Genomic DNA, 27,240 nt, shown 5'->3' on the forward strand with positions numbered 1-27,240 from the left:
ATGCTATTTGTCTATTCACAAAAGCATCGTTCTTGGATATGACCCATGCTTATAACTAGCTATGATTAAGTGATCAGTGGGCAGGTAACCATTCATCGCGGTACTCAGAAAGATTTCATTTCATTGTGACCTTTGGGATTCTTGCACTCACAGCTAGCTGGTTGTTAATGAACACAAAGAGGAGAATGAATAGGGTCACACACAAACTCACTGTACAGGCAGGATGAAAAGCACTTGTACAACCTACTGGCTTCAGAAATACTGTCTCCACCAAGGAGCTGGCTGATAAGCAGATTTCTGGTATCCTGATGTAAAGAACATCAATAACACAAGGCCCAGTTCTCACTATCAGAACTGAAACCATATTAAACTTCTCCCCACTGGTCTTTCCCCTCATTGCTGATTTTTCACTTATCATACAGTGATTAATTTCATAGAACTGTCATTTTACTGTAATTGTTTGCATTGGGCTTCCTAGTCCTTTCGTAAAGATTTATAGCTGTCCCTGAAAGAGTTTTCAAAGGGTACTTTCAAAACAGCCCATTAACAATCTATTATAGCAGTCTGGGTTCACAAGGCCAGGGAGTGTGTGAGAATCCTGATTAAGGATGAAGCAGAAGTGAAGATGGTGCACTACACCATACAGTTTATCATGTTTCAACCTACGTGCTCGCGTATCGCCGTCCACGGAGGCAAATGGTGTCCTTAATGGTCGACTCGGGACAGTTATTAAATTAATTAAATAAAGATTGATAAGCAAGGGCAGTACAGGTACAATACAGGGTGGAGTGTGAGCACAGGAACTCCTACTACACCTCTTGTGGGAGACTAACACACACTTTTACTCAGCTGTGACTTAAAGAGCACAGTATATTATAACATCTTGAATTATAATAAATTACTTCTGTAACAGACAGATCTTCATTTTTTCTATAGAACATAACAAGCTGTATTTTTCGTCATTAATTTCAATTGAGAGAGAACAGAAAGCCTGGAGGGGATGAGTGTTTACATCTGTTAGAACATAAATGATAACAGGTCCTTTTTAAAATAAAAAAAGAGGGAAAAAATGGGTCCTTTAAAATATTAACTGCACCCATAAGCAGACTTAAGTACAATGTGTCATTCTTTAATAAATAATAAAATTGTTAGTGTTGGCAAATTGCTGTTGTCAGACTGCACCACACCAACGCACTGTTAATTTTCTTTCTTTCTTTCTTTCTTTCTTTTTAATGTCTACACTCAATTTACTTTAATTGCTGTGCTGTTTGCCATTTATTTTAGGACAAAGCTATCCTGTAGCTCCTAACACACTGCTTTCACGTTTTTTAATGAGTAAAACCAGATTTGGACATATTTCATATACTCCTTCACGTCTTATTAGGTGTTGTCTGTACTGTTTGTCAGATATTTACAAAATAACATAAAATAAAGTTATTATAACTGAGTATTGTTTCTCAGGGCAAAACTTACAGCGGGATTTTTCCAGATTTTTTTTTTTTTTTTTTTTTTTTTTGGATTCCCAATTTTGCAAGTCCCTTGTCAAGAAGGTCTTCCTGTCAATCATCTGCTGTGGATGAGACTTTAAAAAGACAGTGTGTGCTTCAGGAAAAAGTGATGTCTGCCTAAACACCGTGCACAGCTGACAGTTCTACAGTCTTCTCCTTGTTGCTGGATCTGCAGTTTTTTTTTTCTTACTCTGGAAATAACTTTTCCATGCTGCAACTATGTGGGTATATTGCTAGTAATAAAAATAATAATAATAAAAAAAAAACAGCTACGCTAGACGGTTGTTTTTCAGTGCATTCAGCAAGTACATTGATCAGCCCCAACATATATATATATATATAAAAGTATTAATATTAAAACTAGGTTATAATAACCAGGTTCTGCTTGTGCTAGGTTTGCAGCAGATCCTTCAAGTGCTGTAAGTTGCAAAGTGGAGGGCCTCCATGGATCAGACGTGTTGTGTTTGTCAGGTGCATTTCGTGGATGCTTGACCGGATTGAGATTTGGGGAATTTGGAGGCCAGATCAACAACCGTAAACTCTTCTCCTGCTACGCACCAAACACATCAAGGATTCACTTGGTGTTGCTGATACTTTTCATCACGGCCAGCGTTAATATTTTGCAGTAATTTGCACCACATTGGCCTCCCTGTAGCACTGGACTGGGCGGGTGAGGATTAGCTCTCTACAGGCATACTGTAGATGAACCTTGGGTGCCCGTGATCCTGTCACCAGTTAACTGCTATATAATTGATAATCACTGGTGGTGATGTTAGTGTTATGGCTGATCGATGGATTATATTATCCATGGAGGATGTGGTTATGATTCCAATGCAGAGTGTTGTCTGGTGAAATGCTGTATCCGTGCAAAAAGCAGAATATGTATCGTTGGAAAAGTTAAAGTAAATTAATGAATTGGATTTACATAATGAAGGGCGACCGTCAACATGGAAATTACAAAAGGAAACAAGTGTATTAGTTCATGGATACGTTGGTGTGCGAGTATGAGAATATCCTTCTTTTTTCAATACAAGCCACAAGAGATATTAAAGTTAAAATCAAATTGTTTATCTTTTGCATTATGCTTACAGCCCTGACACGACATGCATCATGCATGTAATAGGACATGACCCAAATTATTAACACATCACCAAACAGTGTTCTTTTCCTTTCCTTTTTTTTTAAAACTAAATTTAACATCAGGAGCTTGCAGAGAGTCCGGTTGGTTGCTGACAGGGTAGCAACTTTTTGATTAGTATCAAGTATCCAACAATATCCCAAGCTCCGATGTTAGTAAAATATGGAAAAAAAAAAAAAAAAAAGCATTCGTGTTATCACTGGGAGTTTAAGAGGCGAATTTGTGACGATGTCATCAAGCCTTGAGCTAAAGGAGCAGAATTAGCCGTGCTCTCTGAGAGTGAGGGATGGCCTGTTCTCTCTCTCATTCCTGTCAATCACAGCAACACTTTGATTACTCCTAGGCATCTCTGGATCTCGGCTACTGCGGGTGCTACACTGTACCATGTCGATTCGAGCAGCAGTTTGAAAATATGGCTTACCTGTGCATCTTTGTAATGTAAACATACAGTTCTTAATAGCTTCAGTATTATTACTGACTAATATCTATTAAAATAAATAAGTACGGAATACGCCAGGACTTTAATGGGTTAATTTAAGCGGTGCTTGGCGGTACACTCTGTGACCTACTGTAAGTGCATGAGAACAGAGACTAATGTGAAAGAGAGATTCTGTATTGATGCAGGAGACCCGAGGAGGGCAGAGACAGATGTATGTGCCCCCCTTGCTTATGGGTGGCTCTGTGAATGCCAAAGCATTCACAAAGTCTCTGGTTGGCTGCTGCAGTGCTGCTGCAGAAGATCATACTGAATCAGTGGACACTGTAAACACAATCAATCAACCGCTTGCCCTCTAACACACCACATACACCATGCACCTCTGACACACTGCATATTCAATATTCAACAGCCCTCCCAAACACACACACACACACACACACACACACACACACACACACACACACACACACACACACACACACACACACAAGTCCTCAAATACATGCATACTCAGGCACTACATTGGAATCCATAAACACACCGGGGAGAGAGAGAGAGAGAGAGAGAGAGAGAGAAAACGAAAGAGAGAAACGCAGAGAGGAAGGAAGAGAGCATGAAGAACAAGAGGCTAGTGAGGCAAGACGTTGCAAAAAGGGAACAAAGTAATGTATAAGTGTTTGACATACAAGGCTGGCAAGAGAGAAATGTGCTAATTGGTGTGTACTGAGTTGAAAAAAGAGCACTAATAAGTGTGTGTGGTACAGTTAGACATCAACTTAAAGCAGCCTCCTCCCCAACCTGTCCCCAGAGCTCTGCAAGCACTCCATTACACCCCCCCCCCCTCCACCATCCCCGAGTTGCTGGTTCAGGTGGGGTGGGAGCTGGGAGACAAAATGCAGACCATGTTAGGGTCCCTGAAGACCGGGCTGGAAAACACTGACCTAGAGATAAAGTCATAGACGGTTAGTGGGTCCAACGTGGTGCTGCCTCGGGGCATAAGCGTCCAAGAGGGACTTCAGAAACTCACAAATCTTCCTCATCTAAACTCTTAACTTAACATTTATCTTGTGGATGGAGAGAGAAAGCGTGAGGGAGAGAGACAGAGAGACTGAGAGAGAGAGAGAGAAAAGGGGAGTGAAGGGACGGCCACCCAATGTCACCTTAAAGCAGCTGCCACAGTCATCACGCTAATGCACCTGCAACGACCCAGTGACCCCCAGAGTTAATGAGGATAGAGGGGCTTGAACGAGGACACTGCAGCTCTGGGAGTTGAGAGAGGCATGGAAAAAGACAACACACAACACTGCACACACACTCACACACACAAATACACACAGAGAGAGAAAGAGACATTTCCAAACTCACCTGGAAGTCCTTCTCCTCCAAAATCTCCTTCCTCCAGTGCACCAAGAAAGCAGCACACACATACAGGTGGAAGTGGGAGAAGCCCTCGGGCTCGGCCTGACAGCAACATACAAAACAGAGCAGGAGAATCATCAGAACAAGAGTGGATTAATGAGCGTTCCTCGAGCCTTCTGAGAAATAACTGGGCCAAGGTTAGATAAACTTCCCAAGGCTTCGGGACGTCCCCTCATTCACTCGAAAAAAGTGAAACCATCTCTTACGTCCTTCCACGAGGTTCATAAGGAACTACTCATTTAGACTACAGAAATATAACGCACATAAATACATAAATAAATAAATAAATCAATCACAGGTATATGGATTAAGATGAGCTTTTGATTGATCTTCCTTGAAGAGGAATTTAAGAAGTGAACTTATTTGGGGTAGACGCTGAATCAGGCAGAAAAGAATGTCACTGCTATGGATTGCGAAAGAAACAGTTAAGGCTCTAAGTTACTGATCGGAAGGTCAGGGGTTCAAGACCCAGTACTGAGAAGTTGCTACTGTTGAGCCCTTGAGCAAGGCCCTTAACCCCCGTCTGCCCCAGGGGCGCTGTATCCTGGCTGACCCTGCACTCTGACCCCAGCTTACTAACTGGGAAATGTGAAAAAAATAATAATAATAATAAATTTGCTGTGCTATAAGGCACATGTGATAAAATTTTATCTTTCAGGCTGTACGCACAAAGATTCATTGAACACTTTCCTGTCATTTGAGTTAGCGTCTCTCTTCTGAAAATCTTAAAAAAAAAAAAAAACTCTACTAGCAAACTTAAAGGATACAGTTTAATAAATAAACTAGAATGGAATAAATGCATATTTAAGGTTCTGAGTAAATGAACTGGCTGATGTAGGCAGAGTGAATGGCGATAACCCCGCAAAGATAACGTCCCTCATCTGCATATGTACATATTATCACAGCGTAAAGCTAGAGCCCAAACAGGACCCCGGACACACACAAAGCGGGACAGGTGATAACCAGCGCTGGGAGGGTACGAGCGCTTTGTAAGCAGTGTACGGCGCAAAGTGGTTTTAGTTTGCAGATGCAGGCAAACATGAGTCAGCTTGTGCAAACACACGGACGAGAGGAGATCAGCCGTTGTTGTGCAAAGAGCATGGATTCTAACAAAGGGCGTGAGCAGCGTGGCTCCTTCAGCCGGCTGTGAGAAAGAGAGAGAGAGAGAGAGAGAGAGAGAGAGAGACTCAAACGGCGCAGACCGAAATCATCTTTTATGCCAGCCACAGACAGGACTTAATGAAAATCAATGGCTGCCTTGCTTTCTGCCAATAAACAAGCAAGACGGGTCTCCCCTTCAAGGGTAAATGAGAGCAATGGAAATATTCCTGACTGCGGCCTTCGGAACCGCGGTAGACTTCGGAGGCCGCGTGTCCTGTCTGGAGCAATTAGCCTGAAGTCATCTTCCGTCACCTCCTTGTCAAAGTGACCACACAAGCGTGAAATCTGCTTAATTAGACACTCGACAGACAAGCTGAGGCTGCAAAATCGCCAGCACAAAGCCTGGGTCCCGCTTTTATCACTATTTTTACTACAGATCGCTAAACACTGAGGCTCGGACGCCGTTACCAGAGGCATCGGGACACTGGAGGCGGTGCTGAGGCGAAACACGCCAGCGTTACGGTTTGGTACTGTATGATAGGGCACGGATTACCAACGGTACTTATTAATAGATCTGTAGTGTGCCGCAAGGGTCTACTGTACAGATCTCATGGAGAGATCGGCAGTAAAGTGTTTCAGTGGTGTAGTATACATACATTAATATATATAAATGTTAAAATCATTCATTTTGGGTACTCTGGCTTCTTTCCACAGTCTGAATACTTGCAGACTGCAGATTTCAGAAGATGAATGAATTTACTTAATTTATTAATTAATCCCAAAGTTTATTAACTTGTGGATGATGCACATAGAAAACACTGATTTTATACTGCATAACTCATCAGAAAAAAAACCCCAGAATAAATATTATAAATGTTAAAATTTACTTAACAGTGATACCATCCTAAAACATACATTTCCCTGCAACCCACTGTAAGTTTCCGGAGACTTATCCTTGGTGATTCTTGAATACCGAGTTGTCAAAGAATGACCATGGATAAGTCCCAAGAAACATGTAGATCTGTAGACCTATCTTAAAAAGCCATAGATACTGACGTCCCGGTTTCTACTCAAGTCTCATCACGATTAGTGAATTCTGATGACCCAGAGCAAAATTCCTTGGAAATTGCTGCACTGCGCTCTGGCGCTTTTACTCACTGTACATCATAAAACACAAGCCTACGGTCGACATCGTTCACAACTTCCACACAGCAGATGGGAGATCCCTAAATGACTGGCCTACAACCAGGAGCTACGAGCAGACTCTAAACATGCTGCGACTGGGCAGGATTCCCATTCGATAAAATGCACACGAGAGTTAATAATCCATAAAAAATAAAACAAATGCTCTCCATGTACTGTACATGCTCAATACATTCCCATTACAACAGAAGTACCTTTTTTTATGAACACTTGTACAGTACTAGAAACATTACAATGAAAGTGAATGCTTTTTACAATAAAAAGGAAAGGAACATAAAATACATAAAAAACATGAAATGGAACATGAGGGAGAGAGGAGATAAAAAAGAAACAGAAAACTGAGGTCGAGTCCAACACTTGTTCTGTTGCTTAAGATTAAAATTCTTCTGTCCTGGTCATGTTGGGGGACGTTACTTTTTAAAGTAACTAATTACATTACAAAACTACTGTCTTTAAAAAGTAATCAGTTACATTATAGCGTTACTTTCTGATAAAAGTAACTAGTTAGATTACTTTTCCAATGCAGAAAATGAAATGTTTATGGTTTAACCTAAAGTAATCCAGGTACCCTAACGCGCTACTTTGTAACACATTACACCCAACACTGGGCCTGGTGGGGTGAAAGTATAAATATACTTAAAATGTACATGAGGGGCAAAACGCACAATCACTCACAGACACCACTTGTGCATTACAGGAACGCCGTGTCTGTAAGTCATCGCCACATCCCTCGTACAGTCCTGCCCTCCCTCCCAGCCGTTTCCACATGTTTAGTTAACGGAGTTCCTGGGAGGCCAGTGTTTCAGATGGATGGCGTTTCTACCTGGATGTTATCCAAGCACTTGTGAAACACTGGGATACCTTACTGAAGCGGGGGATTATGTATAGAAATAAAGAGGGTTTTTACTCTTATAGTTGTGTTGTTATTCTGCACAATCAAAAGTCCAGGTTTGACTTGAACACTTGTGTATTTATTAGATGTAGTAACATTTATCCACTAATGAAAAATAAGCACTGCTTTTGTGCACGAATGACTAATCAGAGCTTCATAAACAAGAGACAGCAAAAGCAACTTTATTGTGAATACACTGATGTCATCTAAATAAAATCATCTGAGATGTGTTTCTAGAAATTCAGAAAAATCAATCCATAAATATAGCAGCTATACAATTAGACAAACTGCACCACTAAAGGTAGTTGGTGTATAGTATGAATGAAGACCAAAATGAGAGAATAACGGCTTCACTGGCTTTACTAATTGGTCAATTTAATTATTTTTCTGCTTATCCTCTGGGGAGCTGTGCTGATTATGGAAGCTTAATTAATGGGGACAGTGGAGGATAGCCGCTGATACACTCAAGTAACCAGGAGAAAGGGAACGGTCTCTCACACACACACTCTCTCTCACACACACACACACACACACACACACACGCTCCACTGTGTCAGATGTAGAGGTATTTGCCTTTACTGCCATAACACACATAGTACGGATACTAAATATAGAAAACGGCACAAAATAAAAATCTCACATGTACCTACCAACCTACGCTCACCTTGACGTATCGTTCAGTTTATCAGACTTCACAGTCCCTGTCTGCATAGGAACAAGTCTAGGTTTTAAAATATGACTCTAAGACACAGGCCTTTTTCCTGAGAAAATTTAAGGTTCCGGCTCCTTTAAGGTTAAACTTATACAGCATTTATACATGTCGCTGAACTCCAAAGAGCCACTTAGGAGACTTTATGAGCGCGTGGTCTGATACATTAAGTATCAGTGTCTGTTTGGGACCTGAGTTAAAACATTCAGAAATGTCCTGTGTCCCCTTCTCTTATGAAAGAACTAGAACAAAGCAAAGCCAACTCATGTGTTGTGATACATTGCATTTAAACTGCACCCGATATTCAGTACCTTTATGACGAGGTACCACATGGTGTCAGAACAGAGTATTAATAATAACCAAAAAAAAAAAACAGAGTTATAATTATTGAATTAAGTAATAGACAATACTGTGCAAAAGTCTTAGGCACCATATTATATGCTGTACCAATTTTATTATATATGTTTATCATGTCTGCATAATTATGTACAAAATCATTCAGTATTTCCATATATAACTGAAAAATTAATAAATAAATAGCATTACAGAAGAATATATGCATGGCTGTAAATAAAAAATATGGTACAAGACAGACCAGTTTTTAGATGGAAACAAAAACCCTAATGTACACTCCTGGGATTTGCATAAAATGCATTTTAAATTCATAAAATCATATTCTCCAGCATGCTCAGTTAAACCTAACAACTGTTTATTTAAAAAAAAAAAAAAATGCATAAATCTGACTAAAAATCCTGATTTTAAGCAGTAAGTTTTCACTCCAAATATTGACTGTTTATTTTATTGCTCTTTATAGAAGTTTCTTTTATTCAGAAATGTTTTCAAAAGCATCTTTTGCTTATGCCATATTTTTATATGTGCCCAAGACTTTTGCACAGCACTATAAGTAAAACAGTTGTGAGGTTTTACTGAGCTTGCTGGAGAATATGAGTACTTCTGATAACTTCGTTACACTCGCTCCTTTCTATTTTTATGAAAATCCCAGAAGCGTACATTAGGTTTTTTGTTTCTATCTGAAAACTGTTTTATCTTGTACTATAATTTTTTCTTCACAGACATGCATATATGACATGGATATAATTTTTAAGTTATATATGGAAATACTGTACATAATTATGCAGACATGATAAACATACTGTATATTACAAAATTGATACAGCACATAATATGGTGCCTAAGACTTTTGCACAGTACTGTATATTATACGCTGTATACCTGCATGCATCACACTTCGCTTTACCATCCTCAACTGGTGCAGAAGAGGTCCGACCACAGGCACAGACTAGCACAATTGTAACTTCCCAGCATCAGAGCTCAAAGAGAAAAAGCAGAGTCCTCGTCGGCAAAAAATGCGGCCCAGGAAAACCTGCTGGTCATTCGGAGAGCCGAACTCTTCTCCTCCCTAAATGACTTCAGTAGTCGACACCATCCAGGTTTCAATATAACCATATCAGAAAAATAACCACACAAAAGAAGGTAATGCATGAAGCAAGGGTCTCACCTACACACACACACACACACACACACACATTAAAAAGCCTGAGAAGGCTGAAAGGACTTGAAAAGGGGGGGAAAAGGCATCACTCTACCTACCTGCCTACCTGGCTATCCATCAGCCCATGATGTGAAAGACAGGCAACAAGAAATGAAAGAAAGTGACTCAGAGTGAGGAAAAGGGACAGAGGCAGAGAGAGAGAGTGAGCGAGGGCAGTTCTGTCTGAGTTACGTGCCGGGTGATGATTGCCTATTGGTGTAACCTCGTGGCCTTAATCAGAGCGGCTGAGAGGACGGCTGTCTGAGGGTATCAAACTGTGACACACACGCACCGCTACAGCGCTTTATTACTTTATTAACTCCCTCTACCTAGGAGATATGAGACTCACGCTGTCACAGAAAAGTGTCTTCGCTTTTTCTCGGGCACTTGCTGACTTCAGTGAGCGCGCCAATCTTTTTACAGAACATTTGTGTACATGGTCGTAACGCTGGCATAATAAGCCATGAAAGAGAGGTGACGGGCCACCTAATCCTATCGCAGTACATTTACCAGAAGCAATCATCTTCACTGGATTTCGGCATCGAGTTCTGAAACTTTCAGATCATCTTAGTCCATGTGAGATTCGGGAGCTTACCTGCTCTTGATTTCTCCTCTTTGAAATGTGCTGAATCTCTTCCTCACTTTGTGCTCATGATCAAACTAAATCTTTTGAAGCTGAGATCGCTACACAATTCACTTCCACACCAGGAAGTTCTTTTCAGTCCTTTAGATGAGATATGGTGCAGAGAGCAGCTAAAAATGAACCTGGAAAAAAAAGCTTCTTCTAAAAGAGTTCGATACTGCAAAAAAGTTAACATTTACGGTCATACAGTACAGTACATTCTCATCATGGTTGCTTCCTGAAAACATATAACATCACATGTTTGAAACATTTCTGAAGCCGAAACTACTACATTCGTTACTTTATTCCCGCATGTCTCCAAGTGAAAGCGCACATGGCAGTATAAGGTATGTTTAGTCAAGTGGGAAAGTGGAAAAAATTTCATTGCTGGTCCTTCTGAGAATGGTGGTTTGGTGTTCTCTGCATTCCAAGTAGCAACTTGTCAACGGTATTGTTGTTATCATCAGTGGTGGAGATGGAAACCTTAACTGAGATACGAATCCAAACTTTTTTCTTCTTCTCATGGTGTTGAATAGTCCCATTTTATCTGCAGCAATGGTGGTTGCTTGCTGAAGCCTAACCATCCTCCTTTCTCATCTGGGCTTTGGGACTGGCACCGGTAGAGTGATTTTGTATGAGTATAAGGTTAAGGGTCTTGCCCGAGGTCCCAACAGTGGCAATCCAGCTGCCTTTCATAGGACTGGAGCACTGTAACTAGCTCGCACTAGTGAAACCGATGCTTGCACAAAGAACATCGATGTCTAAAAATCTTCTTGCATGAAAAAAGCCACTCGTTTGAAGGAACAGTGATCAAAACAGTGTTGGAACCAAAAGACAAACTTCACTCCTAAAACTTTGCAAACTTGCATGCACCAGTGAGACATGTGGAATTGCAAAATTCTACGTGAAAGTAAATCACCTTCTGCTAAATGAGCCCGGAGTCAGTCTCGCGACTCAATTATTCAGCCCAGGTATGAAAAGACCTGACGAGACATCGTCAGTGCCTTGATTCTGCAAGACAGGGTCGAAGGAACACGGGCTATCCTGTTGATTTTATTTCAGTAACCCTGCAGTCTGCTACAGCGTGAAGGAGACATGATGGGGAACATGGGGCTACTGTGATGAGGAGCGCCTGAGGATTTTACAGAGAAACAAGGGATGAAATATTGATGTTCCGAGGCCTGTGTCACTGACCTGGGTCCTGGCCGCTGGGTATTGGCTTTTCTGTGTCAGAAAACAGAGACCAGTCATTTGAAAGAGTTCAGCAGAGCAGGCTAAAGTGTTAAGGGTTACTGGTCTAAATTCCCAGCGGGGCATCTGTACCTGACGATGAGATTTTTACTGTCAGGAGGGGGAGGGGGGAAAAAAAAGAACGAGAGAGAGAAAGAAGACAACCTTTACTCAGCAGTATACATAGAATATGTGGGTGTCTACCCGCATATATGCAAGTAGTGGGATTTGTCAAAGATCCATTCCATATCCGGCTTCATTTGTATTTAAAGTGAAAGCCTGCATGAGCATAATGCTGATGGAAAGGGCTGCCAAAGTATGATGAACCTGAAGTTTATCTCCTGAGGGAAGCACTGTGCAGGCGAGCCTGTCGTGTCCGTCTTTAGGCTCATTACAGCTCCTACCGTACCTCGTTGAGCTAACTAAGCAGCTTAGAGCAGAACAGCAGGGAGTGCGCGGCCATATTGACGACAGCACGAGTGACTGTTCCTGCTGAAGCTGGTAATTTATGGCTTGACTGTGCTCTCCTCCGACTGCTTCCGACTTGTTTCACCAGGCCTGGGGTTCAGCACTTTCACAATTCATTCGCCAGCACGAGGAGCCGCGCTTCCTAGCACTGACGCTGAGCTGTTTTCACTTAACAGAGAATGTTAAATGTGATTTGGACAGCTTTCAGACAGAGGAATCTGAGGGAATATGCATAGTAGAGGTTTGTAGGAAAGAGAGAAAGAAAAAGGAATAAACCAGAACTTCCTTTTTTTGATGATGTGGGGATATGAGACTATACGGTAATACACAATGCTCAGACATGCAATGAAAAGCTATAGGGGTTTAGTTAGTCCGGAGAGGATAGGTCTTTGTTTAAAATCTTATCAGTGAGAATTGAAACTGCTTGGGGGATTATAACATACTTATGATTTACACTATATGGACACTCGTACATTGACACAAGTAATATCGTAAAAAAAAAGAAAAAAATCTGTACAAATCTTAATCACTTTTAGCTTTTATTATTTCTATTCTATAAACGTGTTATCATAAACATTTTGGTTAGCAAAGATGCCTTAAAGATTTAGAAGCAGGAAAGACGTGCGACTAAAGCTGCCTGCTGTGCCGTGATTGGGTTAAAACCTGGCTTTTCCTGATTAAAAAAAAAAAAACCTCAACAACGTTTGCTCCCAGCATGTGTAGAGGTGTTAGCGTGGATCGCAATGCAAAATGTCATGTTTATTTATAAAACCCACTATTTATTTTTACAACCACTAATGATCAATCAGCGTTTGAGTGGTTTACTAAAAAGCCAATTTCAGTTTTATTTCATTTGACCTTTTAGACTTTCCCTGCATATCTTAACAACAAGAAAGTAAATCTGCAGTATTTATTTATGCATTGAGATGCATTTGTCACTTGTTTACTAAAGACCAAAGAATACAAAGAAAACCAGGCAATAAATCTTTAGATATATATTTTTTTCCCACTGCATTAACTATGTTTCACTTCTGTTTCATGTAATAATAATAATAATAATAATAATAATAATAATAATAATTTTCATTGTCAATTTTGGCAACATTGTCAGAAAGAAAATAATAATAATAATAATAATAATAACAAACATTCTTTATATTATTATTATTATTATTATCAATATATTGTCAACATTATTAAACAATATGAAAAAATTATAATATTTATTACTTTCATCAACATTGTCATAAAATGGTAATTACTATTATCATTAAGCAAATATTAATAAGCAGTAGTAGTCCACAGATATAGGTGGTTATACTGTAAATGTGTCAGTGTTGCTTTAAGATGAAGGATTTCTTTTAAACTCTAACACAGCACATTTTAAACAACACTGCCTGTATATTATCCATGTGAGCACAAACTAAATCTACATTACAAGCACAGACATATAATACAGTAGATTTTCACACAATGTGCATTCCTAAAGACATGCGTTTCTGCATTTTCTGCATTAAAATGCATGTGTATAAATAGTTACACCAAATAAAAAAATATTAAAAGTTAAAATATAATATTTAAACCAGCGCGCAGATGATTTCCGGAATTTGATTGGTGCATCAAGTTCTGTACATCATCTGGTTGAAACATGAACGATAGATTCACACTAATGCAAATCTAATAATTCTAATACTTAATTGTTTCTACAGTATAGTAGGAACTCATGAGGTTTTTGATAAGACTGCATTTATTTAACATTTCTGGAAGCTTTGTGACAGTCACAGTCCAGAGATTCCCAGCTCTGAAAATTCTTCAAGAGTAAGAAAAACTTTCTCAGTAAAACTGTGTTTGTTGAGAAACAGAGAGAATAAGAATGTTGGTTGCTATATAAGTGATAATGGGAGCTATCTACCTATTTTGTGAATATTCCACATGGTTATGAGAAATGACCAAAGTCATTTAATAAGCACTTCAGGGTGGACTGACGAGCATACATTTAGTGTGATTATTAGTGATGGGTCGTTCATGAACGACTCAAGTCTTTAACGTGACTCAGAAAAACGTTACTGAGGAAACAAAAATGACCTTTTGAGTCTTTTGGTCCGAAACGTTCGTTCTTTAGTCATGTGACTCCCATAGACGCTATGCTGTGCAACAGATAAAAAAAAAACAAAAAAAAAATGACTCGGACTAGAAGATATGAGAGGTGAGCTGCTCATTTTGTTTATCATAATATGTCCTTAGCTGCATTGTAATATTTTCATTAATAAAACTATAGCCAAAATTTGTGAATGTATACATGTTGGGGGTCTCTTTATTGAAAATGCAACATCGTATTTTATTTCTGAACAAATCAGTCAATAGCACTTAAACCTATCTGCCATTTCCTACATACTGCAAACATGAGCAGCGTTAGCTAAAGTAAGTACCTAAGCGTGCCATAAACTGTGAACTCCTCCAGGCTAGTGATATGTAGTGCTGCTGCATCATTATTTCCCATCATTACTCGTCCCTCATTAGTGAGCTGGGACAGAGGAGGTGGATACCGTAGAGTCGGGTTTAAGAAAACAAATAAACACACACACACGCGCACACAGCTTTTATTCCACACTCTAGCAAGTGTTTCAAGTGCCGCACTAACCTTGCTCGCTGCACAGCAAGACACTGCTGCTCAGTAATTGAAGGCCACACTATTGATGTGTGTGAAGGACAGGAAGATAGTCCGACAAAGGGGGGGGGACGCACACTAAACCACACATACTGAGTCACATGAAACCCCGCCCATGCCGTTATAATAACTCAACAAAACACAGACTGAGGAGGGTGCAGGCACACTGACACAAATACAAACGCAGAGACGCATGCTGGCACACACAGATACCTGAACAGAGAAAAATACACACACACACACATCGAGTGTCGAATCACGATGCGCTCATGGATCGGAATGACCCAGAGAACACTCTGATTAGCGAAACCCAGCCAAAAAGCTCCCGATTAATGTGGCATATCATTGTAATGGCACTCACACACACACTCGTCATCTGTGGAGACACAAATGAATGAGAGAAGAGCAGGTAGACACTTGAGGAAATTAATCGAGCGTGTGTGTGTAGTGGGTCAGACCTGCGTTTTATTAACCTCACCCGCAGGTACACATGATGATCGTATTACCTACTGCCTAATGTGACTGACGTAGGTAAAAACTCATGAAGGTACACTCATGTAGAGGAATGTATTCGTGAATGACACTGGGATTTTTATTCGGAGTCATGGAAGGACTTAAACGTAACCCTCCTCCTTCTTTCTTTCGCTCACAAACACACACACATGCAAATGACAGTGCAAACAGCAGATGGTTGTGCTGCACGGACCGCTCATGGAACCAGGCACAGAGGGACTATTACTGTTTTCAGGTTAAGGAACACTAAGACAAACTGCAGCTCTAATGAGGCATTAGTGAGGACGACATGTAAGCTGCAACACACTGCTATTGCTCCTCAGCCATACAGCCACAGTGTGTAACACACACTATCAGTCAAAAGTTTGGAAGTTTTACCGGCTTTTTATTTCTTTCCACATTGTAAAACAGTGTCTCCATGAAGGTGTCCAAAATCTACAATAGTCTAATTTGAACAGTTAATATTGAGATGTTTCTGCTACTTCAGAAAGCCTTCATAAGGCCTCTAATCTGAGGTGCTGTTAGTAATTTCTGAGGCTGGTAACTCTATATGAACTTCTCCCCTGCAGCAGAGGTAAGTTCTGGTCCTGCTTTCCTGGGATGGACTCCATGAGAGCCAGGTTCATCATGATGCTTGATGGGTTTCGCAAATGCACTTGACACAATCCTGTTCTTGCAAGAACTGTTCCAGAACATCTGGCCTTTACGTCTTAAAACAGCAACTCTGTTACTTAATCGCCTAAAGCCGTACATGTTTTTCCATAGTTTTATAGAAATCTTCAACAAAACAACAACACATTCAATTAAAAGGTGTGTCCAAAGTTTTGACTGGTACTGTACACATGAAAAGCTTCAGATACTGTACTTCTCTGCATGCGCTTCCAATAGGACCTGGTAAAAAAAAAAAATAGAAAACTGAAAATATTTCTTGTTTAAAAGTAGACAGCGCGTTATCCTTTTCCTCGACACCAATACTGAAAACTTAAGTGTCAGCCAAAACCGGCATTCTTTTTTTTTTAAAGTCTGAACCTTTAAAATTATTTTTTGTTTTTACTGTAAACTGAAGCAAAGCAAAAAAAATACAAATAAAAATGTCTAAAAGCATTGCTTCAGGTAATATCTAATATGACAAATATAATAAAATGTACAAAATAATAAAACGATCAATTCTCAAAAAAAAATATATATACAATTATATTTATTCTTGTTGGTGTAAACATGTCCTGCAGCACTATTTTTCTTCTCACTATACAGTATAGCTGTTCATGATAATGATTCAGTGACCCACTTCCACAAGTAGTATCAGACAGTTTTTCCCTGTCGGCATGGCTACTGGCTTTCTCGGTAAAAGATCTAAGGGCGATTTCCTGATACAGGCACAGGCACGGATCTGAGTACACTTTACACCAAAATCCGGTGATCACTCCTGCTCGTCTCTGTGTATGGATCAGTGTACTGAGGTTCAGGTGTATTTAGAAAGGCAGTCTTCAGCATGGTATGGCTCAAATCAAATATGAAGGCCAACTGCACCTAAAAATGATACCTGTGTATTTGGGACACAATGTCACCGATGGGACTCGTCTCTTCTGAAACCATCGCATGCCATTGCTGGTAAACTAGAAAGGCAGGACAGGGTGACGTTCTTGACATTGTCTTCAAAATATCGATAATTCTCAGTACAGACTGCAAAACAAACAGGTGCATACTGCCACCCAATGTATCGGAGTGTGCAAGTGTGTACAGTACGTGTACTGAAGTATGGAACAACCTTACTAATGTGAAAGCTGATCAGCAGCAAATGGGGAGTGAAGATCAATCGTACTCGGGTACCGTATGAACCTCACGATCGTGCCTAGTATGAAAACAGCCAAAGCTTACCTAGCCTCTGGATTTCTGTAAAACTCCTTTGCAACAGTGTCTATTATCTATTAAATTGAATTAAGCCGAACTGATGGAGAATCGGTGCATCAGTAATGGTTAATGATGGCCCTCCGCATCTCAATACCGCTGCGAAGCCGAGTCCCAGAGCTGCGTGATTGAATACAGGGGTTAATATAGGTGCCGATGCAAATGAGACTGGTGATTTTTTTTTTAACAAGTAAATAATCTGATAATTACTGTACGTTTCTCCTATTATGCAGTATAGCCACTTAATCTCTAACCACTGCGGCTCACTGGGTACAACACGAGAGAGAGAGAGAGAGAGAGAGAGAGAAAGCCTGGAGCTGGATGGTTTGTTCATCCTCACTGAGCTGTAGTCAGTCAAATTCTGAAATAATCTGTTTTGACAAATCACACATTCGCTCTCGCAATGTCAAAACAATGCCTGTGAGGAATGTAGGAATCTGTGGCCGGGACTGGGCAGGAGACCAGGAGCATCATTTTAAAATCTGCAGCCTAAATAGCCGGGGAAGGTGTTTAAATTAGTTCAATTAAATTGGTAATTAAGGACTTTGATGAAGAAGGCTCAGGAGAAGTCCAGCATAATGAGCATAATTGGGCAGCACTTCCATTTTGGTGGTTCGTATAATGCGTAATTACTGGCGGTGGCCTTGACCAATCAGCAGTCAGGCACGATCGCCAATGAGGGGGATCGCAACAGATGTATGGTTTGGGTGGCAAAACGCATATTACATATGCGCTTTCAAGCAGTCAAAACTACAATTTCATCACAAATGGGAAAAAGCATTTCTACAGCAGACCACCGCAGCCGACAATGGTGCTGTGTGTACAGTAAGTAGGAAAGAAGAAATGTTTGTCGAATAGATTATTTTGGATCAGGCAAATCCCAACGGATAGACATAAACTCAGATGCAAAGCCAGAACAGGCTAGAAGGATTGTATCTTACAGTCGGATCAGGAAAGCCTTGGGATCCCACAGAGAACCCATGGACGGAGCACAGAGACAGAGCCCATGCACAGAGACAGAGACAAATCCCTCTAACGATCTTTTTCTTCGCTAATGAACATTTTCTTGATCATTAGCGGGTCACATAACCATAAAAATTAAGTAGGCTATAACCCGAGTTACTCAATAACCTATAGAATTCAATAACCTACCCTAGCGTCAATGGGTCCTTTTTAAACACTGTCTATATTTTGTGATTCTGGCATTTTTAACTCAGCCGATACTTGGTTGTGTTTTAGTTTCAGCAAGAGATACTAAAATGCTTTCTGCAATCTGTTTACAATGGGAAAAAAGCACGCACACACAAGAGAACCTTGACTAAAATATACTTTGGGAAAAAATGTTTCCATAAAATCTCTTACACGGTCAGGATTTATCTTTCTCCGATTATAGGTTGAAATAAAGAATGGGTAGAAGGAAAGGTTCACACTCTGAGAGAGCCAAAAGAAAAAGAGAGAATGTATTTTTATAGTTTTCTTTAAAAGTTTACAGTAAAAGTAGCCGTTCCAAGAAAAAAACCAACCCTGAATGTAATGAACTGCACTTCCTTTGCAAATATAGATTTACCATCCAACACTGCAACAGGTACTGCAATGCCATTAACAAAATGATCATTGGTAACATATTGCTCCACTGATAAGTCACCACTGGATGGATCATTTCTATAAGATGATAGACGGCTCTGATTGAGGCGCGCTTGAGTAAAAATCCCATCTCACGAAGTCTACATCGTGTGAGTTTCGCAAGTATCTGGGAGCTTGGAAGCACCGTTCGCTGTCACAGCTTGGCAGAGTTACAGCATGGAGTTTTACTAATAGGGCCTTGGAGAGGAGAAAAACAGGCTTCTGAGAAGAACACAGAGAATGTGAAGAAACACACAGTACAACAGCATGACATCAATAAGCAGCACAGATGCAGACACACAAAATGCATTCTGGCTGGCTGAAAAACAAACCCGAGAGTGATACCGCCCGATTCTTTTAGAGAAACATGAAATATTTAGCATGGAAACTTGCCTAATTCCCCCCGTAAAGATCTTTAAGCTGAAGGAGTATGACACAGGTTGTCAAAGTCAGAGGAGGCAGGCGAAGCGGGGAGCAGTCATCTAATGCATATTTGGTTATGCATTAAATATGCATGAGCGAATTACATTACTATTCCTGGGCTCTGTTGAGGAATTCACAATGGGCTGCGAAAAAATCTAAAAGGCGATTCATTCTGCTTAGCAAAAAAAAGCAATGGGAAAGTGTTAGGATAAGCAGTTCTTTATTCCTCCTAAATACCGCGAGCCATCTCAGAAGCCGTTTAAAAAAATTGTTGCGATTAGAGCAAAGAGAGAAGAAACTATCAGGTGCGGAGTTTACCTGTGGGCACAAACAAGTGGTTCAATAACGAGGCATGCATTAACAAGAGACATAAATGTTTACTTCAAGTGCAGCTTTCAATCTGTGTTCTTCCAGTTAATTGGAATGAGACTTCCTGAATACGATGTCTATTGACGTTTAGTTTATCCCAATGGACAGAAATTACAGAAATAGCCAAAGGTTATAGTTTTTTAATTATTTATTTATGCATTCATTTATGTAGGCAAGCGGTGGTCAGAAAAAGTAAACAAAGCAGTTTATTAAACAACTAAATAAAGAATAGGAAAGGAGTTGGATATTCCGTTTCCCACTGTGGACCATCTGATTATAACACTTTCTGTAAATTAAGTGTTGGCTATAACTTTCCAAATAACCTGTCTTCAGTAAATACAAACACAAAGTTTTGTTCCACTGGATTTCAAAGATCAAGTAGAAAAGAATGATTTCCCATTATAAAAATGCACACTATCACTTTAAACACATTGTTCAAATCCATCTGTTATTCCAGATGTTTACATTATTTATAATGACAAAAAAGTGATCAGTGATTAATTCTCTAGACCTTGGTTCAGCTCTGGCCAGAAGTTGACATTTTGTTGGCCTTCAGCAAACTTGTGTTATCATCAATAGACATCCAGAGCATGCCAAAGTGTACAAGACATACAGTACTTTGTTGCTGGCTGTAAACAAGAACACCATAAGTCCCTTATTATAATACACTCTTCTGAAGGAGTGAAGAAACCGTGTTAATCGCTTATTTCCAGCGGAAATGTTCTGAACAGTATCTTCAAAGTGAACATTAGGATGTTGGACTGCTTTCTGAACGATGAACAAATTCAAAGCTGGATTCGCATCAGTACTGAAGCTCACGAGTAGATGTATTTTTCCAACTGTCTGAGACTAAACTTTCTGATGTTGTGAGTGTTTTCAAGTTCGTTAAGTTTGTTGGTTGAAATTAGACATGCTGAGGGAATAATGTTGTTAACTTCTTCTTCGCCTTTCGGCTGTTCCCTTTCAGGGGTCGCCACGGTGAATCATCTGCCTCCATCTAACCCTATCCTCTGCATCCTCTTCTCTCACACCAACTTACTTCATGTCCTCTCTCACTGCATTCATAAATCTCCTTTTTGGTCTTCCTTAGCATCCTACTATCGATATATTCACAATCCCTCCTCTGAACATGTCCAAACCACCTCAATCTGTCCTCTCTGACTTTATCTCCTAAACATCTAACATGGGTTTTCCCTCTGATGAACTTATTCTTGATCCTACCCATGCTTGTCACTCCCAAAGAGAACCTCAACATCTTCAGCTCTGCTACCTCCAACTCTGCCTCCTGTCTTTTCTTCAGTGCCACTGTCTCTAAGCCATAGAGTGTCACTGGTCTCACCACTGTTCTGTACACCTTTCCCTTTATTCTCGCTGATACTCTTTTATCGCACAACACACCTGACACTTTTCTCCACCCATTCCAACCTGCCTGTACCCGCCTCTTTACCTTCTCTCCACACTTTCTATTGCTCTGAACCTTTGACCCTAAGTACTTAAACCAAATTTTAAAGGATTTATACAACTCCTCTATTGTGTGTGGATAAAACTATTTGTTTAGTCTAACCCTCTATAGCTAATCCAGCCTTCCCCAGCTTTAAATTGTGTTTAAATTTTATCTTAGCAAATAATGAAGGTGTCATTGGGAATTAATATGCCTAAATATACAATACACACAATAGATCGGTTGCTTCCGAAAACCTTTTTCTCCTTGTTTTGTTTATTAGAAATATGTAAAAAGATTAATAAAAAGTTCCTGACCATGACCATATACAAGTGTCAGTCAAAAAGTATCCGTACTCTGGTTATATCAGCGCGCTCTGTCTCCCCAGTCACTTGTTTATTTGTAACTGTGATGCGAGCAAAAATTAATGCGTGGCTTGTTATTTGCACGAAAGAAGACCAGCAAGCAGTGATTCAGAAATGTTTGGATATCTGCAAACTAAAATTTACAATCTCTAAGGAAGGTTTCTTAAAGAGGATGGTGACGAGACATGGATTCATCAGTGCGAGCCGGAAAGTAAACGGCAGAGTATGGAACGGAATGGGGACATCCTCAATCGGTCCTATACTATGAGGAGGAAGATTTAATTCTGAAGAAGAAGCGAAGACAAAAGTGCGTTCTAACCCTAACCCTTACCCTAACCCAAGCTTCCAGGAATGTTACAGATGGACAAGGTGTATTAAGTAAGCAAGGAGGATTATGTCAAAGAATTATGTATTTGTCTTTTAGTCAATTAAAATAAATTCGACAGCCGGAGGTTGGATAACTTACGACCCGCCGTCATATACTGTACTGTATATGCCACCTCTTCTCAGTCCATGCATTCTGATTGGCTAGGGAGCTACAGAGACTGAAACAGATCGTTCGAAAAATAAGCAAAACAAAAGGAAAACCAAGCAGCCAGAATGCATGATCTAAGTCGTATTTCAGCTTGAACCTAAACAGACACATTTTTGCTGCTTTATTACAATCACAAACTAAGTGCACCGAGCCTCCATTCTCAGGAATGTACAAAATTTCATTCTAGTGTTCATGAATGTTGATATTTCGAGTTTGGATGCCAAAAGTGCAACTGTGATTCACAGTAGGGAGTCTGAGAGAGCAACATCGGCTGTGCTCTCAAGGTGAGAGCGATGGCGAATGGACTTTCCCCTGTCGATCAGAGTGACACCGGGCAATCGTGCATGTCTGTGAGCTCAAGTAGGGGCCTATTAATATGTTTTATTTTTTTCCTTCTCTGCTTAGAGAGCCATTTTCATCTGAAAATCACTCACTGCTGCTGCTGTTGCTAAAAATAGTCCTGTGTGGATAGCCTACAGATCACCACGGGTTCACTGTGGATGATACTACACAAACACCCGTAGACGTTTGTTTTTTGAATCGAAAACCTCATACTCAAGTTCCTTTTAAAACACTTTGACTTTACAGTACACGATAAGAAAAATTGAACAATTTATAACCACATAAATCTTTGAATCTGGTTCCTCTCAAGGTTTCCTCTTCTTGTTGCCACAGATTTGCCAATGGTGCATCTAGCTTGCTTAGCTGGTACACGGTAGCCTTCACCATCTCCTGGGCTGTTTATCATAATATTGCAAGAAAAGCAAGCGGCGTTTGTCGGAATCCATTCTGCAAGTTAAGTGCTGACACAATGGCCAGCATATCTAACCCTTTCATCTACCCTTTCAATCGCTCTCCATGTTCCTCCCCTGTCCTTTTATATGGTCGGACCATCTTCTCCGAATCGATACGAGAAACACAATTCAAGGAGCTTGGAATTGTACACAATTATATCCAGCTGCACAATCTAGACCTTGCATAATTCAAGTGAGTCATCTAAAAAAAAACAAAAAAAAAACGAAGGCCTAAGCAGCTAAATCAGGTTTATGTGTATAATCCATCATTTCTTTGTGTTTTATTGGGTCTTTTTTTTCATCTACTTGGGAAAATCAGGGAATCAATAACACGCATTAAGTAATATCCTTCCATTATTGACTTCTGCTTGGCCTAGCAAGAAAGTGTTTTGTTGCAAGCCCATAGGTCTGGTGTGTGTGTGTGTGTGTTTCTTTTGCCTCAGATGTAGTAATTCATGTATGCCAGTGACATTTCTACTGTTAGCAACCAGAGCGGCCTTGACACTTACACTGCAAGACGCCTGTCCTGTTGGAGGGCAGAAATAGAAGCCGACGCTCGAACCCGCAGGCTAATGGTAGATGCACAAGGAATAAAACACAACAGGGCGTGCTGTAAGAATCCATGCTGGGATGATAATAAATTGCCTAGCCACCCCAAAGTGGATTATTTCTCTTTAACCTTACATCTGGAAGTGCATTATCCCTCAAATATGACAGCAACCCAGCAGTAATACAAATTTTAATCTATTAATGAATGCTTTTTTAGTTACAGTACCGAAGAAAAGTTTTCAGATAGAGTTTTTCCACATTTCACACTCATTTAAAAATGAGTTAAAATCCTTTTTTCTCATCATTCCACACACAATACTCCATAATGACAAACTAAAAGTCTCGACCCATCTTTCTTCTGAAATTTTCTTCTATTCTTCTTGGCAGAACTATTCTTCTAGCTCATTCAGGTTGGATAGCACTGCCATTTTAAAAACCCGTCACCATATTAGGTTCAAGTCCAGACTCCAGAACGTTCACTGAGTTGTTTTGAAGTTTCGGAGTTTTCTTGGCGGTCTGCTTTGGGTCTGGAGATCCTGAGCACCCTAGAGAAGTTTCTATTTTTATTTCCTCACAGAATCTTTTTATTTTTCTGCAACCAGTTTGCTCTCTATACAGACTAGTCTACCAGTGACAGAAAAACTGGCATCATCATCTCTACAGCATCATCTCTACAGCATGATGCTGCCACCACTCTGGACGGTTTTAATAAGGTGGTGTGCAGTGCCCGAGTTCCTGAGTCCAAACAGTTTAATCTTTGTGTCAGCAGACCAGAGGGTTTTTGTTTCTTCAGGTGCTTTTTGACAAACTCCCAGCAGGTTGTGAAGTGTGTGGGGAATGGCTTTTGTCCTGCCACTCTACCACATAGGCCTGATTGGTGGAGTGCAGTGGTGATGGTTGTCCTTCTGTAAGATGCTCCCAACTCCACAAGGGAACTCAGCATGTTATTGATAGTGACCCTTGGGCTCCTGGTTACCCGTCTGACCAGGTCCCCTCTTCCTAGATTACTTGGCCAAGATTCTGGGTGGACATATCTGTGAGAACTGTTCATTGTTACAAAAATCTCGTTTGTGCTCTTGGGCACTTTCAATGCTGCAGAACGTTTCTTGTATCCTGACATACTGTAGATCTGTGTCTTGACACAATCCTGTCTCGTAGGTCTACAGATAATTCTCTTGACCTCATGGTTTCGTTTTCTTCTTGACAAACAACATTTATAGTAAGACCTTATGTAGACAAGTGTGTGCCTTCTCTAATTAGGTTCGATTAGGCCCAGGTGGACTCCAGTCAAGCCGTAGAAACATCTCGTGGACCACCGATAGTTCCTCATGCATGAAAGACTGTACAACAGCGTTCTCTTTCATGTGATATTGCTTAATTGTAAACTTACAACACAAATCTGATATGATCTGTTTCTTTTTAGACTTGGATAGTAAAATATCTGTAAATAAAATGTTGTCAAAGAAACAATGGCCGCCTAGAATTTGCGTATTTATATAAACCCATGACTTTCATTAGAGAAGAAAGTACTGTCAGAACCACACTGTTAGAAAAATCCAATGTACACTTTCTGACCGGGAACTGAGAATTCATCAGCTCTGTGGTATAAGTGGCAATTAATGCACTGATGAAAAATTAATGAGCATAATAGAGTAATTATATTCACCAAGGCATATCTGGCATACATTGTTTTGTGTCTTATTAGTGCCATCTGGGCTTGCCAGTGTGTAAGATGTGTGTGCCTGGAGGTATGTTTACAGCATTGTAACTCCAGCTCACAGCTTACATAACAGGACAGCATTACAAACGATAAGAATGGTAGGATTGGTTTTGTAGGTTTGCTGTCATTATTTTGTAATATACTTTGTATTTCAGTGCAATAAATAAATACATTTGTTTTCTCCAATGTGGTAGTAAGGAAGCTTGTGAATGTATACAGTGCCAGCAAGAGCACATTTGAAGCTCTAGGCGAGAAAATAGTTTGTTTGAAGCTTTAGACAGGTATACTCATGTTCAAGTGCCTGTGAAATCAAAAGTCTGAAGTGTTTTGGATATCAGTATCAATGTTGAAAAAAGGTTTTTGGAGATATTCTTTTTTATTTTATTATGTTAGGTTAACCATCCTGTACTAGTTTCATGTTTGTCCAATTAAATGCCCTTTAGAATATCCCATCCATCCATCCATCCATCTAGGAACATCTGTAGTCCAACCAGGGACTGTGGAGGCCAAGAGTGACCATTGTATTTATTCCCATTCTGTAAGACCATAGTAGGGCCTCCTCCATAACACGCATATTAACTATTGGCAATTTGGGAACGCCAATCAGCCCAATCTGCATGTGGGAGGAAACTGGAAAACCCAGCGGAAACCCACCAAGCACAGGGAGAACATGCTCTATTTATCTGAGAAAACTCTATTTAAAATATCAGTAAAGAGTAATATCAAAATTTCATGCATAAGCGGACACCCACATTATAACATATAATATAAAGCCAACACATCTCAGCTCATTATGATACAGTACCAGTCAAAAGTTTGGACACACCTTCTAATTTAATGTTTTTTTGTGAGATTTATTTACTAAATTCTAGGACAATACTTGATTTTTTTCAAAACTATAAAATTAACATGCACGGCATTACGTAATTAAGTAACAACAACACAAACAGTCAGTTGTTATTTTAAGGTCAGCTGTTCTTGAATAGTTCATGAAGAACAAGTGCATTTGCAAAACCTATCAAGCTCGATAATGAAACTGGCTCTCATGAAGACCTTCACAGAAGAGCCAGACCGAAACTTACCTCTGCTGCAGGGGAGAACTTCATTTAGAGTTAGCAGCCTCAGAAATCACCAATTAACAAACAGCACCTTGGATTAGAGCCGTTATCTCTAATATCAAAAAGAGATTAGTGTATATTTCGGATACCTTTAGCATTAATTTACAGCGTAGAAAAAGATAAATTCAGAAAAGACAACGGAGTTGGAAACTTTTGACTGGAATTATACCTGAATTAAACAGAGATTTTACTGAGGTGCTGGAAGTCTCACGTTAAATGAACACCATTTATTCTGACTGATGGCTAACTCCCCAGTGCACTACTGATACCGCTAGTTAATTAGCAGATGCTACCACGACTTGTAAAAACCACGATTTTAGTAGTGCCTAATGAAAACTTAGCTAATTAACGTCATTATAAGTACTGTGCATGTCTTTCTTTACTAATGATGCAAACAGCTTTGCAGGGGATTTCTCAAACCTACGACCATGGAGAAGACATGCCTGTGATGCAATACTACTCTACTGTACATTTCAGTTCTTCCTCTTGGGTCAAGCTGTCTGTCCTCTCCTCCAGCACATCAGCATTGCTGCACTCGTAATCACTACGACCTATTGTACCAGTACACTTGTGTTTTTCTGAGAAAAATAAATAGGTAAATAAGATACCGTATTTATGTTACATTATGCAGCCTGGACCCAAAATCTCAGCAGTACACGGCCATAATTCAGCCTGTAGTTCTTTCGCAGCAGGGCCAATCTACATTTTATAACGTTTTATTAATAAATAAATCTGCCTGTCTGCATCTGGTCTTCGATAGACACAGTTGGATAGTTAGATTTTTTTTATTAATTTTATAAAAATAAATAAATAAATATATAAAAGTTGTGAACCAAACCTGTTGTACACGGTAACCAACCATACACTACAGATGTGAGAGTAGATTTAATAAGAACACCTGGATCATTAAATGTAGGAATGCTTGCAGTATAA

At 39.9% G+C, this 27,240-nt stretch overlaps 1 protein-coding gene across 2 annotated transcripts in view; it reads right to left on the minus strand.

Moving 5' to 3' along the window:
* tbc1d22a (TBC1 domain family, member 22a) overlaps positions 1 to 27,240 on the minus strand; it is a 181,443-nt gene that overhangs the window by 14,438 nt on the left and 139,765 nt on the right. For both annotated transcript variants that reach the window (XM_053508679.1, XM_053508680.1), the window contains exon 12: positions 4,451 to 4,546. In XM_053508679.1, coding sequence (XP_053364654.1) covers positions 4,451 to 4,546 — 96 coding nt within the window. The remainder of the gene's footprint in view (positions 1 to 4,450; positions 4,547 to 27,240) is intronic.

Source organism: Clarias gariepinus, chromosome 12, assembly GCF_024256425.1.
Source record: "Clarias gariepinus isolate MV-2021 ecotype Netherlands chromosome 12, CGAR_prim_01v2, whole genome shotgun sequence".
NCBI classification, from domain to species: Eukaryota; Metazoa; Chordata; class Actinopteri; order Siluriformes; family Clariidae; genus Clarias; species Clarias gariepinus.